The 22113-nt window shown below is 39.9% G+C and overlaps 1 protein-coding gene across 1 annotated transcript; it reads left to right on the forward strand.

Moving 5' to 3' along the window:
* The first annotated feature begins 2730 nt into the window (after positions 1-2730).
* Positions 2731-21419, forward strand: LOC139151383 (uncharacterized). Its single transcript, XM_070724152.1, has 4 exons — positions 2731-6443; positions 16107-16245; positions 16831-16951; positions 20293-21419. The coding sequence occupies exons 1-4, from the start codon at positions 6206-6208 to the stop codon at positions 20728-20730; spliced, it is 936 nt and encodes a 311-aa protein (XP_070580253.1). The 5' UTR covers positions 2731-6205; the 3' UTR covers positions 20731-21419.
* Positions 21420-22113: the final 694 nt, after the last annotated feature.

Here is a 22113-nt window from a genome sequence, read left to right on the forward strand (position 1 = left end):
GTGCGTTTATTAGAAACAGGAGAGTTGAAAACTATGTAAGAAATAATTTATCGTGTTATATAGATGTGACGGGCGCCACTGCATAACTTTCGAATAATCCATTGCCTTTTGGCCAAGGATCTGAGAGACACTGCATCGCACGCTAATACAGGTATGATGAACGCCGTAATCTGACCCGGGGTTGTTCATCTCCAGACTCCAGGGTGAATGAAACACCACACCGCGCAGTGTATATAGAGTGAAGTGATCGAGGGATAGAAGCGTCAAATTCCTGCTGATCTGATACACGGGGGACACATCGTGTGTGAACTCTGCACCGTCGTATATTTAATGCACCATAAATTTGAGCACAGCTTGGCACTGGGGGAAATAAGGCCGCGTTCAAAAAAAATGGTGAGGGGGGGGGCTGGAGGAATCGCGATTGAAATCTTTTTTTTTTTCAAATCCCCCCCTCAATACCCTCAAAAATTTTCAAGTCCCCCCCCTCAATACCCTCAAAAATTTTCAAGTCCCCCCCAATTACCATATAGCCGCTTATTTATTAGGAATGCACGCAGAGTAAAAAAAACATGTAATGTGTGGTTCTGCACGCAAATGTTCAACACTACCTCTTATCAGCAGGTTGTAGAGCCATATACCTAGGGCAAGTTCTTAATTGATTCATTTTTAAATGCATCAGTGAACTTTTTGGATTTCTCAGTCTAAGCCGACTTGAGTTTATCCAACTCTGGCCAATTCAATGGCACCAGCTGAAAAGCACACAAAATGACAATCATGAGAGAGAGTAATGAAAATTGTGTATTCCTAGCTACGTTTAACCAAATTGTGAAAAAATGAGCACAGTGACCTACCCAATTTTTTTTTCAAAAGTACAAGACATATGCAACTTAGATGCCACTTATGAAATGTTTTACAAAATTGACAATACTGGAAGGTTAAAATATTCCATGATATTAATGTTTTGATCTCAGAAATTTTGGGTGTAATAATGGCAAATTTGATAACAAATAAAGATTCCATTTAGTCACACATTTTTCCATTTAAATTAAAGTCTTTACTGTTCAAAGTTGTACTTTTGTGTTATCGGTACAATGAGATGTGAAAATTTCATTCACTGCATGAACTTGAAATGAATGGTTTTATATATTGATTTTAAGTGATTTTAGAAAAACGGACTTTTCATCGTACATTTGTATAAGATCAAGGATGGTGACCCAATCTTTTTTCTCTAATATTTGATTGTTCTCATATGCCAGAATTCAAAAATCCATGGTAACTGTTAGTTCCCTAGTCTTCTATGTGTTGCTCTCTGGCTGAATCCTGTGTACAAGTAGATGTATGTTTCACTGTCGATTGAGTGTACTATGACCGAAACTCTTCTTAAACTACATCAGAGTCAGAGCTACATGTATCACTGTCACTGCCAGTAAGTAGTAGCAGGGCAGTAGTTGTATTAACTTTTTATTTTGACAATATTTTTGTTCAGTTTATACAATTGTGTTCTTGCCCAGCTATCCAGTATTCATCTTGCCTACACAGCCTACGTGTACCATGCATTTGCATCATTCAATTATCACCAATATATAGACAAACGGCTTTGTTGACAAACTGAACATTGTCTTTTTCAGCAGCATGCTGTAGAGAGACACCAAGAAACTGTGTTTGATACATTGCATAGAAATATTGAAAAATTATCAACAGTTGTAGCTCCTGCCCCATTACAAGGCCAACTTGTTCTACGAAAATTTAATGGCATTCATACATTTTTAGACTTTTTCGAGATTAAAGACATAAAATATGACAAAACGGTTCTAGATTTTGTTTAATTATTACTAACATTAGAACCATTGGACAACATCCAAATGTTGGGAGTCAAAATATTTTTAGGTCCCCCCCCCCTATAGGCAGAGCAAAACTTTCAAGTCCCCCCCCCCTCGACTACCCCAAAAATTTTCGAATCCCCCCCTGAATTCCTCCAGCCCCCCCCCACCACTTTTTTTGAACGCGGCCTAAGCGATATCGGTAGGATTCATCGTCTAATATCACAATTATGGCGGGCAATATGCATGGTGTGCTATTGTCCCATATATCATCGATTTTCAAAGCAAGCAAATGTGGTCGCCTAGAATATTTACCCCTAGTACGGTCACAGGCAACAGTCTCTGACTCGGATTCTACCTTCCGGTGCTGAAATCAGATGATTAACCACTTTCTTTTCTCCGTTGTTTTCTGTGAACGAAAATCATCCCAAGAAAATATCCCAGACCATCGACCCTGTCTTCTGGCATGGTCAACTTGCCAGAGTCAAGACTCAGCAGAAGATGTTTCCTCAATCGAAATTTTAGTGCCCCTGGCAGCATTAGGCGGAAATCTAATAATGTAGTCTAATAGATACTCCATAAATTGTTCCCGTGACAACTTTATCATAAGACGTCCATGTAATGAACATATCAGGAAATACAGAATCCTAGTCAGTACTATCTTCGGATTTTGCAGAGCTTTCAATAGAGAAGATAAAAACTGCCTCTCCACAAAGAAGCAACTGGACGTATGAGTTGATATAGTCTGAAAATACCGGACATGTGTGCAAGATGATTCATGTATGTATGTATGTATGTATGTATGTATGTATGTATGTATGTATGTATGTATGTATGTATGTATGTATGTATGGCAAACACACACACATGCACACAAAAACGTAAAATTCTGAAAGTATAAATTGCTCTATCTGGCCCCCTCGCCTCGGTATGTTTATACACGTCCACAAGCAGTGCAGCATTTAATCACTTAAAGTGGTTAACACCATGACTTCTTGAGTGAATGCATATGTCTTTACGATATCGTCTATCGTCAACGTGTTACTACATCTAGAGGTTAACCATCGGAACGGAACCTCGTAGCTCAGAAACAGTCCCGGTCAATTTAACCGCAGAGACTCCTGTGAGCCGACGAGAACAAGATCGGAATCCCACGGGTTGATTTCAATTTTCCGGCGCTTCTTCGTAATGCTGGCTTGGTTCTCCGTATTTTGATTAAATTAACTGGTTGTAGTAAGTGAGTGATGTGATGCCGTCTTTGACTATGTGATTCACCGCATTTCAGTGACGTGACTGTACTTGCAAAGACCCGACCGCTGAGAATTCATAACACTGGTATTCATGCGTATATACTGCCAATACGAAAGTGGTCGTAATGGAAATCATAATAATGGTGACAGGATTGTCAATTTATCGGTTGAAGGTTGATTGCTTGATGGTCAGTAATATAATATCCAATACACGGTACGACCGTGACTGCTGCCCTTGTTCCCGTCGCCACATCCGCTATCGGCATGCATTATCGTCATCGTGGTCGTCACCTCCTTTAATATTACAGTTTTTTTACTTTTGCTGTCTTTTTTCAATGTTTTGCTTTCTGTCTTGTACACATTTGATATTATCATGATCTGAATAAGACGTTGTCTATTGAAAAAATATGCACGTGAAGTCGCACCAAAATATGCCTAACCAACGCAAACAAAAGTACACAACATCCACTACTCTACTGAGCATGCGTAGTTTTCGAATGTCAAAACCATCCATCAACAGTCTCCAGTGATAGCTTTTCCCAGAAAAAAACCCAGCAATATACAGAGTCAAGCGAAGGGGATGACACATTGAGTCAGTAATGGAGCGATCTCCAAATCCCATATAAGCTGACATTTCCCATGCGGTGCCTCTCTTTAAATATTCCATGGAAACATCACTATATACTTAGTGGGTTCTATGAGATCAATTTGATCTGACGAAGAATCTTGTGATATTATGAAAATAGCTTCCTTACGCAAGCTGATGGTAGTCCATTATCAAACATGAGAAAACGATTCTCATTCATGTCAATTCATTACCCATCTAAATATTTGATATAAGTGAACACAGTAATTATATATCAAAGTACATGAGATTGCCATATTTCGTGTATATAGTATTTCTTTGGATTGTTTCCGAATTCTTTTTGGTTAAAGTTGATAAACCCGCTCAAGGAGGGTAATCGATAAAAATCACCAAAGTAAATACAATGTCTTGTTATGAAATTACGGCCTACGTATAATCATCTTTCGATAATAATATCTCGATAGAAAATCTTAAGATCGCATGGCTATAGATTTGTAATATCAAGTCCTGGTACTTGGTTCCATATCAGGGGAAACGCGACTGTGCCTATTACTGGTTAATTTCGTGCTGACTTCTTTTATTGACCATGCCAATTCAAGCGTATAACCATTCTCATATAAGTGCTGGACTGGATGTTTTAAGGGAAACGGCTTGTACAGTAACTGTTGATGACATTTTCGTTATCTTGTATCGTTTCAAGATACAAAACAGTTTCCTTTTCACCTCCCTATGGTATTTTGAAATAGGAAATGTCGGCCTTGCCGACACATTTCACTGTGTATGTATCCGGTGTATATATGCGATGTAGTCGTCAACAACTAGTCCTGACTGGAGTTCAGTTGTCCGCAATAACATTAGACATCACATACCTATCTACCTGCCTACCCAACCACCCAAAACCCACCTACCCACCTATCTACCTACCTACCTACATACTACACATACATAATGTGTTGACAAGTGGAACACCGGTTGTTTCATCATGATTCGGGATTGCGTTTACAGGCAGAAGATAAAATGTTTGAAATGTTGTAGCTAAAGGGTCTTTACAAGAATTTCGAAAGTAATTTTAGAAAATTAATTTGAGTATTAGAAAGTCTCTCTCTCTCTCTCTCTCTCCTCTCTCTCATACCGTGGTTAGGAATGTGAAGAATGATTCCCCGCATTTTAACATACAGCCGATCCTCGTTCACTGACATATTTATTTTCGGAATGTAGCAGTGTTATAGGCCCGTTTTAATGTGCGGCGATTTCACAGCTTAGGAAAGCATACTGTCGCAGGATGGACGCTTCTGAACGCCAGGTCTGTGAATTCCAACCAACGCACAAATTGCGATCATCTCTGTATGGTAACAGTTGGATAGAATTTCTTCGAAGTATCAACTTATCCACCACTTTGGACCCACTGTGGACGACGGGAAAGAAAACCTAACAGGAGCGTTGGTCAGCTTTCAATCCTCGGGAACTATACAAACTTCTCAATTGTCGCTACCTTGAAGTTGATTCACGGCCTGTCCCAGTCAGGACAGTCGGTGCATTTGGTGAAGTTTGATAGGGTGAGGTCTTTGAATATTGATGTTTTTCAAGCACGAATTATCGCCCATCGCTGAGACGAGACCGAAGCTCGGAATCCACTAGAGAATGCTTCCAATAGGTCACGCTCTGATGAATCCAATACGGGTCGTTGCGCCGCCTCGTATATATCCTGCAGATATTTGGTCTTCCAGTCCGTGTTTAAACTTCTGCGCAAGATGGCGCACCAGAAGATTAAGGCACAATCCATTCATCTTCGGTAAAGCCTCCAAACAGTCGTCGGTGCCTCGCGTGATTTGAACCGATTACACCTGACTGGGGGATAGAACACACTCGTCTTTTTCTGCGTTCTCTTGAAATTGCGTCTCAGTCTCGAGAGCAGGTAGACCGGGAACCACATCCGCGCAGGGAAACCGGGCGTAAAAGTGGGATGACGTGATTTATCGACCCTGTCGAGGGCAACGGGTCATCGTTTTAATCAAGGACAAGGAGTCAACCTGGATAACCCGGGAAGCACCTGCGAAACCATTTATCTTTATGGTTGTGTACTTTCAAGTTGCGCTTCATCAAAACATATATACATGTTACTCTTGCTCGGTTTGAAATTGCTCCGCGGTTGCCAGGAACAACCGTGACAAGTACGAGGAGGAAAATTGCGGTGAGCAAGCGATGTTTGGCAGTCTCGCAGTTGGCAATTTCCCGCCGTGGTTGTACATCAACTTTAGGTGAATAGTTTTTCGCCGATGGTTGAAACTATTACAGTTTGTTGGGCCTTGAAAGTACAGTGATCAATTTTTAAAGGATGTCTACCCTGTTTATGCGTGGAGCGACTGAACAACCTCCTCCCAGTCGCGTTTACTCTTTGCGCTGGATATGTTATATAGATTGCGACTCAGATACCCGATACGGACACATCTCGACATAGCGGACACTCGATACCGACACTTGGTAATTTCAGTGCCATCGCTCCGGGTGATAAACCTCCGCCGTACGTCAATGGAACATTGTGTCGAACTATGCGGAAGATGACATGTCGCCTTCGTACTTCTGGCGACGATTTGAGTTGTTTTCTCCGCCTTTCCCGAATCTCCGTCTTGCTGTTTGTGCTCTGCTGGCTGTCAGGTTCTCTCGTCCACGGGTCGAACTGGATCCCCCGCAGGTTCCCAAACCCGATGACCAACCCTCTGGCCTGCGGGAGAACGAGAAACGAATCTCTGGTGTGTGACCCCGATGGGATAATGGGCGAGATGGCAGGTAGGGGGTCTTTATTATAGTGCTCTTTAAAATCATACCTCGAGGTCAAGTCACTGCCCGCGAGGCCAAGTCCATCATTTGCTTTCAGGGTCAGTCACTTCAAGTCGGGCACGGAGTGATAATTTGCTGAGTACATATTTCTGATACTGTGTAAACATTTGCCGGTGTAGTGTAACTTGCGGTGGTATTTAAGATTAGTTGCATCGCCAAATGAATAAACATGAAATAATTTAGCCCTAACCTTTAATTTTTGTTCGGTACCGTTGAAGTGCGCCAGAGTATTTCATAAACCAGATTTCAAGTGTACAGTGAAATTAAGTGCTAGACAGGGACCTCTTGTATGCTGGATTTTGAATGAATTTACTTGATTGTAACAAACTATTTAAAGCCCTAATAGCTGCGAATTTTATGCACTATTTTCATGATTTTATTTTCAAACCAAAGTTGGTTCGTGTAAATGTGCTAACTGAAGGACGTGTATATTTGCTCGCAGATTTGGACCATGCCTACAAGTTTTAACCGGCTGAATAATAAATGGTGCCGCACTCATAAAATGAGGTCCCACGGAAAAGTACAAAAAACATAATATATATTTCTTGCACATACACATCGTGATCATACCAGAAACAAGCGTGATGCCATTTACATGAATGCACAACGCACGATTGCCAACATTTTGTTTACTCTCTTTATATACTCTCTCATATGATCAGTGTTTGAAAATGGTGGGAAATCTAAAAGGATGTTAAAACGTTTGTTTTTACATGCCACTTTCACACTTATGACAGTGTTTTACACTTTTTCAGTCTTTATTGGGTCTTATTCAAAGAAAAGTATTTGAAAACTGAGGATATTTTGAGATTGGTTTTATTACACATTCGCATCTATTGAGGTTTTAATTTTGGAAGTGACTGCCACTTGTGTGACAGCCGAGGAAATCCTGAAACATTTCAATCAACGGCATTCGAGAAAAAGTCACGAGAGAATATCAGCAAGATAATTGATATGTGATACGCCACGCAGCCACAACATCTTCCATCGTGTGGCAATTTGACCACTTACCTCTCCGTAATGTACGGGGCATGACTCCATATGCTTTGCACGTGTAGTGCCTACGTTGTACAAGCTGCATGTCAAGGAGTGTTAAAGTTTGCATCAACCAGATCCAGTTTCTATGGTCTTCCGATGGCATCCTGGACAGTTGAGTTGTTGCTAATTAAAGGCCATACAAAAAAATCAGTCATCTTTTCGTGGTCGGCAAAAACGAACAGGGGCGGTGAGATGTCCGACAATTGATCAAATTCGGGAGCCGAGCTGACGTGAGGTGTATGACGCGCATAGCAAGAAAAGTTGATTTATTTTGGAACTTCAATTGTACCCAGCGATTGTATTTTGCACATGTAAACTGATAGATTACTCAGTTCGTAGTATCCGGTATAAAGTACAACCCACTTAAATTTTATGTTTTCGCATTTAACGGGGGAAGTGATGGCGGCGACAAAGGAAAATTTAGTCGATCCACGCATCCGATTTAGGGTTTTTTTCATGATAGGGGTTACTGTACGCATGTTGCTTGACACACAGACGTCTTCTGTCAAGATTTTCAAGAAATTGTCAAATATGTGTCAGAAATATTAGTATCATTAAGTCAGGTCAGTTATCATATTTGATTAAATACTTGCGTAATGAGGTCAGACAGGCACAGTTACCATGGATACACGACTCATGAGAAACAAGCTTTCGAAATAGTCCACCAAGGTTTATGAAAAAAATTTGGTTGTGTCGGTTGTTGGGGAAGGTAAGGGGTGAGGCCGACGAAACACGGCCGTGTTTTTTTTTCTAAATACAAAATAACACCAGAATTTAGCAGGTAATAATGTCTGCTCGTCTGCCCGATGCAGGAACTGCTGACCGGGCAGGTGAAATATACAGTTTACTCCCTGTTAGACAGATAATTGCTAATTCTTGGTTTGCTTAGATCTAGAGGGAACGGGTATACAGTGTGCGAGACATAATAAACTTGACAGAGGTTATTTATTGTCCACACATTTCCTAGGCTGGTAACTCGTCCTACGTGGATAAAATTACTGTTGTGCGGTAAAAACCAAAAAATTAAAAATGTCTAAAAGTGAAGGAAGTGTCTATTCCCTACTCGAATGGAGTGATCACTGAAGAATTCTCATCCAATGTGGGATTCCATATCAGAGAGAGATTCAATGAGCTGTATGCAATAAGAGTAATTGGTGAGATACTTGCCGGCACTTGCGGTAGTCGTCACCGCTTCCGTCAACAACACCGTCCGGCATTGTTATTACCGCCATCGTCATCTCTGTCAATATCATCATCATCATCATCATCATCATCATCATCATCATCATCATCATCATCATCGACTTAAATCACTATCATCATGATTACCTTTTTACCAGAATTTAAGACATAAATGTTCATCTAGCTGGTGATATCCACAACCAACAGTCGACATATTTCATTCTCTGGCGCCATTTTGGATTTCAAATATGGGTAAATATTAGAAAATTTGTTTCTTTAGTCCCATCATTTGCACGAGGACTCCTTATGTTTATTTTTGATTTAGTAATAGAATGGGTGAAAGTTTCATTGAGCAAAAGTTTAAGTCATTGGATTTCGAGGTGCATACTACCTTAATTGGATTTGAGCAGACGACAGGACAAACTCTAATCCTCGTTCGCGGCAGTTTTACGCAAATGATTCCACTCTCTCGCTCTCTCTCTAACGGTACGGTTATTCGATGACAGGTTAACAATCTTGAGAGGTCGAACCCATGTCCCCACATGCGCACAATACTTCATTGGTCCATTCGATGAATTAATTTGCCTTTCTTGAAACTACTAGGAGAGTTACTGAAAACAGAGGTAAATTTATCTCATCTCAGTTAAAAACTTTGTAGTAAGCTATCCTTTTGTCTCAGGTTTGAGGTCTTCCCACATGATACACCGAGTCTTCTTAAACTTTGGGTGACTCTAAAGGGGGCTTAGAAAACTCATACTAGTCAATCTTTTTATTGTTGACCTTATTTTGATCGTCGTCATGATAAATTCTGTCCAATCCGAAATGCGATTTCACAGTGATCTTTAAACACTGGAACAGGTCTATCTTTAGTGACAGACAAATTTATTCCAAGCCCCAAAGTGCCAGCGTATTAGAAGGTAAGAGACAAAGTGACATCCTGTGTACCACTAAATTTCGCTGTCAGATTTAATCGCATGATCCTTCAATTTGCCAAAGCGGATTTACTCTGTGAAGCCACGAATTTCCAATCAGAGAAACTGGACGCCAGTGATTCTAGCAGTCTGTTTGTGGGCCAAGGTCTTAGGGTCACGGGTACACAACTACTTTGAAAGCTGAAGATTGAGAGTTCTTTCATCATTTTCACCTTATGTCTATTGATAGCGCTCATTACGTCATTGGTTATGTTGATCTGAAGACAGACGCCAAAAGATTAGTTTCTGCCCCAACATCACGAAACTTGGTGCTGATCGCATTTATGCGGCAGCAAGTCTGCGGTGACTAACGAACACTTTTTATGAGATTTGCTGTCAAAGTCCGCCTACGCTAAATGTGCATTTCATATTCTTTCTGATTACTCTATGGCTGGTGTCAACCGTAGCAGCAAGTGATGGATTATATTAGTGATGGATATGTGCAGACTTGGCGCTACAATTCTGTTTACATTCTGTCAATATATAGTCAGACATCTTACTCAAACATTGTGCTCGCCATATTTTCTGTTTGCCAAACTGTACTTACAGACACACAGAGACACAGACACAGATAGACACATACATACATACATACATACATACATACATACAGACAGACAGACAGATAGACAGACACACACAATCACATATATATAATATATGTATATATAATATATTAAGATTAGAACACATCAAGTGTTCATATATATATATATATATATATATATATATATATATATATATATATATATATACTCATACATACATACATACATACATACATACATACATACATACATACATACATACATACATACATACATACATACATACAATACTATTAAGAATAGAACACATCAAGTGTTCATCAACAGTGCTCTGCATCCCTGCATCGAGCACTTTACCTTCACTGTTCATCCGCCTTTCTCTCTCTCCCTCTCTGTCTCTCTGTCTGTCAGTCTGTCTGTCCGTCTGTCCGCCTCTTCAACTCCCAAAATATGAGTTCAATCGAATCTATTCTGCAAGCGACAGCTGCAGATATGCAATAAAATAATGGGCTTTATTTATCCGTAAAAGTGAACGGTTACGGTAGAATGCGCCTCGAGGGCAAATTTTCGGACTCTCATATGGCAACACTGTAATGATCTGATGTTTATGAGGAGCAATTTTAAGCTTCAGGAGTAAATGGATTTCCCACTATCTTGTTTTTGTAATTTTTACTTTTGGTTAACTTTAGGTGATTTTTATGCTAAATTATGAATGAAAATGCTTTAAACGTTTCCAAATATGAGCTGAAGCTTAATATACTTGATTCGTCTCCGTAAATACAGAAAGATTTGTGCACAAGCGATCATAATCTTGCATCACGTTTACACTGCAATACAGCTCGCTTGATCACTATAAAACTATAAACCTGATTAACTGGCCGTAACTTCAAATTCAAAATTAGCCAAACGTTCCAGGTGTGGTCCGGTTTCTTCAATATTTAACTTAACAGCTGGTCATCGATTGGGGGGGGGGGGGTCGATTACGTGATCATAGATCATGGGATCACTGCTTTCAATAAGACATTGGATAGAATTTCATTTGCTCTAATCCACGCAATTCAAGTGGAATCGAGAAATACCTTTTCATAGGAAGGTTATCCATAAATATTTGAAGGCGTTGGTTGTGCATGAGAGAGAGAGAGAGAGAGAGAGAGAGAGAGAGAGAGAGAGAGAGAGAGAGAGAGAGAGAGAATCACATGATAATTTTGTATTGCACAAGCCAGCGAAGCCACGTCGTAGGTTTGTGGACATTTGCTTGCGTACCGTGAACTGAGCACTTTCAACGTTAATTAAAGTGTTAGCTTAAGCTAGAATTCATGTTTACAATGCATTTATATTCGTTGCATGTGTAAGCAATCACAAGAAAAATATTAAAAAAAGTCCAGTTCATACAGTTGAGCAACTGACTACACAAATATATCGTGTGTAGCAAACATCATCAAAAGCGACAGCTGCAGTCAGGTTAATATCATTTAAACCGCGCTAGGGTCACTTGCCTGATCAAACCTGAGTCATGGGATTGAAACTTTAACAGCAAACCAAGACCAAACGAATACACGGGACTTACAAGTTATTTTGTCCCGAGGCCTTTATATGTAACATAAGTCGCCGCCGACGGCTGGCACAATAATATGTACAGTTGAGATCGACTCGTGTATAGTATCACTGTGTCGTATACATTGTGTTGGACACGTGCAGAATCCTTTGACTGTATCTCTCGATGGTGTACCGACACACAGAAGTGATACGAATATTCTAGAATCGACGAAAGAGGAGACGTCATTACTGTGGGTTGAAAACCTCTTATTCTCTAATTGGCATTTTAAAAGCGACTGTTTGACCAGCAGTAAAAATGCTGATACAAGTAATTAGCAAACCCGTAGTATGATCGGATGGCGAAGAATTTTGTTTCATATAATTACTATAAACATTTTATTTCGCCTTTTGACGTTTGCCACCTACGTCGAGTAGAGCCAGGTGCCGCTGTCTGCTCATGCAATTTTGCGCATTAACTATCTACAACTATCTAATGAAGACAGCACCGTAATGATAACAGTGCTTTACACTGGAGGAATGTTATGATCAGGTCAAAAGTGTTATGGGGGTCGAATTTCAAAACACAAAACGCCCGCAGACATTTTCCCTTTAATTGACCCCAATATTCAATATTTGTACGACTTTCTTCATGGATTCCAATGGAATACAATCATGGAATGCAATAGAGTGGAACATAAGATTACATACATACATACATACATACATACATACATACATACATACATACATACATACATACATACATACATACATACATACATACATACATACACACACACACACACACACACACACACACACACACATACATACATACATACATACATACATACATACATACATACATACATACATACATACATACATACATACATACATACATACATACATACATACATACATCCTCCCTCCCGCCCTCCCTCCCTGCCTCTATCCATCCATACTGTTTTATGTACCCTTTTTTGCTGTTAGTCTTTCCGTATAACATGATCCATTCAGTGTAGCATTGTGCTGTTTATGTTTTTGAATTATCACCGCGTAACGTATTTTTCTGCAACGAAGACTAGCGGGACTCTATCGAGTCTGTAAGATTTTTTACTTTAAATCTTTTACTTTCGAGGGGCACACTAACTTAAAACGGTGATTGCTTGGTTATAGGACCCAGACGTCGTATACACAGATAAAGTTTGGGTTCGATCACCCTGAGAATATCTAATCCATGTAAAACACCAGAGTTATACTCTGTGGAAAAGATATCCCATGATATTTTGGTTTGTTCAAACCATACAGATTCGCTGATCATCTTCAACATACATGAATATATATATATATATATATATATATATATATATATATATATATATATATATATATATTATATATATATATATATGTATGTATGCACATACATGCACACATGTACACGCATTCCTATGCGTTCCTTCACCAAGCCAAACATTCAAGTGCATAGCGCTATTATAGTACACAATATATAGTGGTGCATAATATACCGGTATAATTGAAACAACTGCCCCCTCTTTCATTCGATGTCCGAAGCAAATTTCCAAATTCCTCGGAATTAACCGTAAAGACGGCACTAAGTTTTGGATTTAACGTCCTGTCTAAACAGTGAGAGCTAGTGTCGGGCAGAACGGTGGAAATACACTGGGCAGCTATAAATGGGGGAATCGGAAATTATTTGCCGACGGGTATTTAGCTGGATCTGTACAAATATTTATACAAGAAACAGTCCAGCACAAGTGAGATACAAGTTGGTATAACGCGTGATGTTGCTTTTAGGCCTTAATTATCATGAAACTCTAAAGAAAGAATTTATCTTTAGTTAATAGTGACATAGTTAACATAACTCGTCAACAATTTCGTCCACTGCAAATACTTTCAGCTGTAGTACGTACATTTTTAAAATTTCATTCATTTTGGTTACTTTGGAGATTTTGATAGGTTGACGTGGTGACTTCTCTCCCCCCCCCCGATTTTGACTCCACTGTCTTACGTCAAATACTGAGTATTTCCTGCGAATTGCACAAGAAAAGATGACACAAACTGTGAGTCTCTCCGCAACAAGCGCGCATGTCACGTCTAGCCAGACGAAGTACATATGACCCCACACTGCTGAATACATCAATAGTATTTGCCAATCTGTCAATCAGACTGCGAGCGCACTAAACGTAGGAACGTTGGAAATGGGCTGTACTTGATCTTTGTACGACACTAGGATGAGTTTTGGTTTTGATGGAGCCATTTACTGTCCAGGGTCACCATTATGCTAACGAATTTTTAAACCATCAATGGATTTCGACGTTACGAAAAAGAAATATATGTGATGAAGGAACACATTGGGGCGTCGTAGGAAACACTAGTACAGAAATTTGCGAGAAATTTGCGAGAAATGGACACTTTCTCGCTGTATTGCGAGAAGTAAGCGAGAAAACATACTTTCTTGCAATCAAGCTGCGAGAACTGTGCTTTCTCGCATGCATCTGCGAGAAACTGAATTCTCGCAATCAATCAGCGAGAACTATGTTTTCTCGTTCTGCATCTGCGAGAAATTGTGAAATTTTTGTGAAATGCTTACACAGAAGAATACAATTTCTTGCAGATTCAAAGCGAGAAAACAAATTTCTCGCCGACTGATTGCGAGAATTCAGTTTCTCGCAGATGCTGGGCGAGAAAACACAGTTCTCGCCAGCTGTTTGCGAGAAAATTAAATTCTCGCTAAGTTATTGCGAGAAAGTTATGTATTCTCGCTTACTTCTCGCAAAAAGCGAGAAAGTGTCCATTTCTCGTAAATTTCTCGCCAATTTCTGTACTAGTGAAATCACCAATATTGTAATTTCAAATGCCCAATATTGAAATCTCACAATGGTCATAATAGATTAGTGTCAATCTGTCACAATTTAGGATTTTTAATGAATTTTATTTTATATAAGGTTAGGAAACATCAATGTTGTCTGAAATGTAGGTATAAAAGGCGTGAATTTTTGATAAAAATCCTGTTTCAAGATATATGTCCCGTTAACGTTACAGTCATCGCTTTCTGTTGATAGTCGCGCCTTTTAAGTGCATTGGTGAAGGGGACAGTTGGTAGCCTTATTAAAACTTTAGCACTTGTTGGCCATTTATCAACAAGGAGTTACATAAAGAGTTTGTGTTTGGTATTTGTTGTTTGTGCATCTGCTGTCTCTTTGTCTTCATCTGAGCACACTCCTTGCGTGTATGGCATGTTTGCATGTAAATGGTATATGTATCGTCAGGAATCTTATTCGGTCTTTATACATCATTGTCTAGAAAAGAAGGTAGGGTTTCAATATAAACCCGTGAAAGCATGTCTGTGTTCGTGTCCATCCAGGGATTTGTTTATGCTGTGCTTACTGTATTCTCGCCCACGGATTATTGTATAATTTTTTTTTTATTATTGCTCGTGCACGTGTGTCGGGACTGAAAAAAATCATAGACAAATAGAGAAACAGACTAGCAACGGGTATTGTTCAAGGCGTGAAGCGGTTACGTAATCCATCCATGTTCGCCTCGCCTCAGGTAGCTCTCGCCTCTCTTTTCCGAAGAGTGCCGACCATGCATCCTTTGGTAATTTTGTTAAGCGAAAGTATGTTCGGCAAAGAGTGTTTTGAGCTTCAGGAAAGTGAGTTTTACCATTTTGAAAATTCTTCTCATATTTTTATGAATATATAATGAGTGTGTTTGAACCAAATTTGAAAGTCTTTTATCGATACTGTCAGGTTTTACTCAATGGTTTACAGTCAGTCATACCGTCTTTTACATATTCGTCAAGGAGGGACATGTTTATGAAACTGCTGGCGTGTTATCTTTTGATTGGCGTGAAGCAGTGTTTTTGCCCTGAGAGCTCACAAAGTAACTATGGTTGCTACGCGACTGGCAGCACGATGCTATCTCGTCGTATTTTTCGCATAATCTCGTGCAATTATCAACCACAAACAAAGTCTCCAAAAAGTTTAACACCTTTGAAGCTCATTTTAATATGAAAAGGCCATAGTCTACCGAGACGACCATGGAACAAAAGGCATGCCGCGTTGCTAGTCTGTTTTCTATTTGTCTGTGACAAAATATAGTAGTACATCCGTCGCTCAGTGTGGTTTATTGCTTACTCCATAGAATCTTAAGGGTCTATTCTCAAACGTACCAGATTTTATCATTTGATGACGATGCGAAATCTTCGGATGAATGGCTTTGCTTGAAAATTTGTTTCGAACCACTGTGTCGTATTCTGGTCGATTTGTCACGATAACAATCTAATACTCATGTTCATGTTCGTTTAGCCGACAGGATCGATGAAGCCCTGCATCTCGCCCACAACGAGACCAGTTGTCATTGTAGCGACAGAGGGCGCTGTTCCGGCTACGGTGGTTACCGGATAGGAGTGGCAGTCATCAAAAGCGTTCGAGAATCTTTCAAAAGGTATAAAATGCTTTCAAGAGCTGTCTCGATAACTGGAAACCTAAACGACAGTTTTCACGATCTCTGCGAGTATCCGACGCTATTGCAGAAATGTCGTTTTATTGTGAGATTCGCGGCTTTTGAAACTTCTAGTGTTTTTATATCATAAACACTTTATCCAAATTGAAACTTATAACTAGAGGGAAAATGGCTTTAATTTTGAATTGTTTTCTGATATACTATGAAAAAAAGTGTGTTCAAATCAGAAGTATTATCCTCGCAAACATGACGCATTCTGTACAAGATACAATATTATTGCTGCCGCATAGAATTCACTCACCAACAATAATATTAGACAAGCTTTTACACGTACATGTATTTACAAGTTCATTTCGATGTGATAACGGGGCAGAACGGAACATTTTCTATTTTACAGACAGATAGAAAAAGTAGAAAACATACAGAGTAATTAGGTACATACAACTTATGCGGGGGAGAGAGAGGTGGACGAGAGGGGAGGGGAGGGAGACTAGTAGTCACTACTTCAAGTGTGCGACATAACTATTGTTTATTCAATTAACAGTCATCTTGTTCATGTCTCTGCAGCTTATATACTTCAAGTCAGAGAGCGGCCAGAGAGTTTGCCAAAGACGTTCGGCGACAGTGGTTCCGTGATCTTGGTTGTGACGACAGCGTGCTCGTCCTTTTTACGCAGCAAGATTGCCAGGTAAATAAATTTACAAATACCGCGACAGTACCATACCAGCTGAACGTTTTGCTGACTCATTTTTCCCATACAAACGAAGCAATTCTTGTCAACAATTGGTTAATTCTCACATGATGACAAATATTAATCTTCAAGTTAGGATGTAATGTAATAACCAACTCATGAGCTACAAATGGTCTTCTGGACGGAAGCCCTGATTTGATTCGAAAATCTGATAATTGTAAATTACTGTGAAACCGGGGCACAATTGACTTAGAATGCAACATTGGGCTAATGTAATTTCATGGTATCCATTGGTAGTGTCTCTCTACCATAGAGCATCGGTAATCCGTGACAAAACGCGGCCAATCTGTTTACCGGAACGAAATTTCAATAAAGGAATTCGAAAATATATTTTTTGTTGATTTTCATGCTAGGCTAAAATCTGTCGTATATTGAAACATACCCTATTTCTTTTTTCTATTTTCAATATCAATTTACCATTTCGAAATAAGCATTATGGTGCTACTGAGTGGCAGAAAAATCCGTGGCACTTTGCGGCCACTCCATTTTCTAATTTAGGTATTCCATTAGAAAATAGAAATTAGGCTAATTATCAATTTTTAAACGTTTCTTGACGTTGATAAAGCGCATTTTGGTCCTTTTCGAAATGAACAAGTTCTCAACGGTGGTACAATTATGAGAAATTGGTAAAAACCCTTGTGAGGATGGTACTTTGCGGCCAATCAGTATTTCATTTGTAAACGTCATCGTAAATGCTAGTTATCTTAGAAACGTACCTATTTTCATTTATGTTAGGTAACTCTGTGCATGCTGTGTTCACCTTCCAGAACTGCAAGTTGGAATTGGCGATTGCAACCTTATTTCCAATTTGCCATTTTCCGATTTCCCATTTGAGTTTGGGCGTGGTCTATGCTAAGGAGAAGAGGAGCATGAGATGAGCTATCATGGCATCTAAATTGATACATGTTAGCTGTGGAAACGCAGTTATCTGTTGGCAGGGTAGTGTGCGTCACTATGCATGTAATACCTTTTTATGACCCGCATAGCAACACACGCTACCTCGCCAAGATTGCAAAAGGTAGCCGTGTTTCCACAGCTAGATACATGTCTAAGCATTCCCGTGATGTTACGATTAGGCTAATTATAATTAAGTTCACCGACTTATTACGAATCAGCCTGTTCTTGTACGTTTTTTGGAAGTATTTCTGACAGAAATGAAAGGATTGACATGATTTAATTATTTACTTTCTCCACCGTTATAGCATTGCATGCCCATACAACTACTCCGGTGGCAAAATAGATTGTATTCAGCCATAGGAAGTTGTCCTATCCAGAAATATCATGCCGGTCAAGTCAACATCGAGACTGTAAAGTTTTTCAACCTCAGTTCAACGTTCAACCGTTGGTTTTCGAAATTGAGTTGCCAACACACAGCTGTGATCATCTGCTGAGCGGTAACATCAGACGACCACAAAAAAATCTAAGCTTACTCTACAAAGTTCATGAAGTTGGAACATTGTCTGGCGGGAGGTCAGACTTACTAAGAGTCAAAATTATGACACGACCATTAGATCCAAACACTCCATGCTTGCTGATATGCACGCATTCTCATGTTACCCTGTTAAATAAAACATAATTCTCCGACGGAGACGTCGCATTACAATTTAATTTACATGTTATCTATGTACGGTGTCTCAGCGCAGTTGATTCAACAGGCTCTTGATTCAATGCAGGCAAACCGCCAGCCGTCACTGATCAGTTATAGCATCTGTGACGGCTGGCGGTTTGCCTGCATTAGAGACTGTGGCTGATTCGCTTATACCTCTGCATGGCAGGGCTGTGTGTAACCGGCTTTATACGGCCGCGGCCTGTGGTGGGAGGCCGTATAAAGCCGGTAACACACAGCCCTGCCATGCAGAGCTAATTCGCTTATAACTTTCACTTTTGACCATGCTCGCCACAGGCACCGCCGTAGTTGACAGCACTTTTCAACTACGTCGGCGCCTGTAATGCTTGCGGCGCGCACAGCCACTGAGGTATGTAATTTTGGTGTGGGACAGGTCTAGCCAAGGAAAGGAAAGTAGCAAAACGTTTAACCATGGAGCTAGAAACGGACAAGCTCCATGGTTTAACAAAACATTCAACGCGCAGAGTATGTCACAAACTTTTGTGATTTGTTGGGTATCCCTCTGTACAAACGCCGTGAAATTCGCTGCACCGCTGATGACCATTCATCATGTTGCTACCTACTATTTTGTTGGAGGGAGAAAGCACATTTGACAGCGACCGAAAATTCAATTCAGTTGAAAAACATTGACAAAGAAAAGTATAACTTTGTTGAAATATTTAAGTGATATGTCAATCGCTGTTTGGTTCAATCTGATTGGCTGTTTTGAGATGTCCATCATTTACGTCAGGGGGAATTCCAATAGACCACGCCTAAACTCAAATAGAAATTAGGATTTTGGATCGAATTTGCAGTTTGCTTTTCAACATGGCATATGGCCATTCGGACATTGATAAAGTGAAATACGATTTGACAAACGACTTTTGGAAAGTTAAAAGGAAAATAAATAGGTATTAGTTAAACAGAATTTTGAAAAAGATAGGATTTTCAAATATCGAAAGAAGCTTTCCAAGCAAAATTCTGATTGGCCGCAATGTACCATCCTCAAAAGGCTTTTTACTTATTTCTCACTCTCTAACTTTAGGCAAAATGTAATATATTTAGAAAAGGGCCAAATGCGCTTCATCTGCTCGCCTAAAATATTTGAAATTTGATAATTACCCTTTATTCTAATTTTTAATTGAATACCTCAATTAGAAAATGGAGTGGCCGCAAAGTGCCACGGATTCCGGAATTACCATTATGCTTATTTCGAAATCATACGCTTATAATGAAAATAGGAAATAGAAATATGAGTATATTTCAATATTCAATAGACTTTAGCGTACAAGAAAAATCAACAAAAGATCTATTTTCAAATTTTTTTATTAAAATTTCGTTGCGGTAAACAGATTGGCCGCGTTTTGTCACGGATTATCGGTACCCATCAAGTTCGTTGATCGATGTTTCAATTTAAATTCTTAAAATCCGAAAATAGAACCGAAATGTACGCTTCTGTTCCATTGATACCCAATGTAGCTCTATAAAGAGACGCCAAACTCCAATATCACGTGCAAGTTCAGAACAGACGATTATACCCGTGTATATCTCGATCTTACCATCTGATTCAGAAATACTTGTATATCTACTTTACAGGATTTTTCATGAAAGCAGTAGAAATTTTCAATGACAATGCTACCATCTTAATGTTGTATTCTCGTAAATTGTACAGGTATTTATATCCACTGGTAGAATGGCAAGGCAAGTTTTGACAAGTAACGAAATCACAGCCATCTGCAAAAACACTCAGGTATACTTCACAAACGGGGAATATGAACAAGGTGTGTTACGGGTCATCAGAGAGGTTGCCGAGAACATCAACGATAGGATCACGGCGAGGGTGGAGAACGCGATCCTCCTGGCCTTCTTCGGGGGAGTGTTACTCTTTGCCTTCGGCGTCTTGGTGTTCTGTTTCCGTAGCGGGCGCTGTCAGGGCGAGAAGAAGATGAAGTTTCCACTCGGGGCGCCGATGGGATTCCGACGCAGGATAACAACGACTGTTCACCAGCAGAGCGTCGACACGATTACCTATCATGGCAGACATGGTCGCCGACAGACAGTTATCGCGACAACTGCATTTGGACAGCCGATCAGAAGTGCGAAACTTTAACCACGTAGCCCTTCACCGACAAGGGTGAATCAAAGTATGAAGTCGTTGTTCTGATCATATGGCGCCTGACATGGGGGACTCGGGCGGACTCAGCTGCTTTTAATTTTGGTGCAAAAGTAACTCATTCATACTTTGGCTATCTATCACTCTTCGCATCCAAAAGAAACGGCATTCCTCTCGCTCTCAAACAGACAAAATTCGCCGCCAGCGTTTACTGGCTTTTTTCTGACGATGTCGTTGATGTGACGTGCGTGGACTTCAGTTGTAGACCCAGTGTAACAGTGCACTTGGTTAGCCAACGCTACATGAAAACTATAGGGGACAATGACATGTAATGTTTTTTGGAGTGTGGAGGGGGGGGGGGGGGGGGGGGTCATTTCACATGTTACACGCCAATAATGAGTATCTGACCAGTCTGTTTAAGTTCGGTGTCAGGCAGTCATAGAGGGCGTCTTTCTGCCCGCTGCTATCACAAGCACAGGACGGGTGTTTCAATGGCCAGTTCAAGTGAGCGTACACCTGAAAGGACTTTAAGCATTTTCGGGAACTCTCTTCCATGTGATGTACTTCAAAGCTTAACTTGCTCAAGAAAATGTTGGAGTCATAACTTAGATACTCAAGAGATAACCATTGTATGTAAAGGTAGATACAAGTATTGGAGTGTGGGTACAATAAAAAGTTTTTTTTTATACGAGGAGTTAGTGCATAATTTGTTTCTGTGCCAGAAAAGGGCCCCTCCGATAATATACTTTTTACTACATCAACAGTTATCCTTTTTAACTGGTAAAATTTGTAGTTGTGATTTCTAGTCAGCACTCTCCCTTCTCTCTTTTTTTCTGCAAACCTTTCATAGTCCTACTTTATCTAAGGTGAAAAATGTCCTCGAAAACGAAAAACTTAAACTTTTGCTCCAACTTTCCTCGATGAAACGTTCAACAATTCTCTTGCTGAATCACCAACTCCAGAAAAATCGGTATGAGAGAAACAAGCTACCTACCATTTACTGACATTAGAAATTCAAAATGGCCGCCATCTCCATGTCCGTTTACTCATGGAACTCAAAACTGAAGGTTTACTGCACGGGGAAATGCAATTTTCGATTTTCGAGGAACGCTGAAAATTGTTCTTACTCCAAGAGCTTCATAATTCCCCACGAGTGGTAGATCAGAAAAGAACTGTAAAATTTTGAGGGTGCGAATATCTATCCCTATGCGCATCCTACCTCATGAAACAAATATAGAGCAAAAAAGTAAAGAAACTACATCTCAACAGGTATAGACTCTTGTGTAGTCAGTAGAACGGTAAAGCACAGTGCAGGTAGCCGTAGTTTCTGCTATATGACATGCGTCGTTCGAAATGATAGGAAAGAATCTCGGCTGTCAA

This window comes from Ptychodera flava, chromosome 15 (assembly GCF_041260155.1).
Source record: "Ptychodera flava strain L36383 chromosome 15, AS_Pfla_20210202, whole genome shotgun sequence".
NCBI classification, from domain to species: Eukaryota; Metazoa; Hemichordata; class Enteropneusta; family Ptychoderidae; genus Ptychodera; species Ptychodera flava.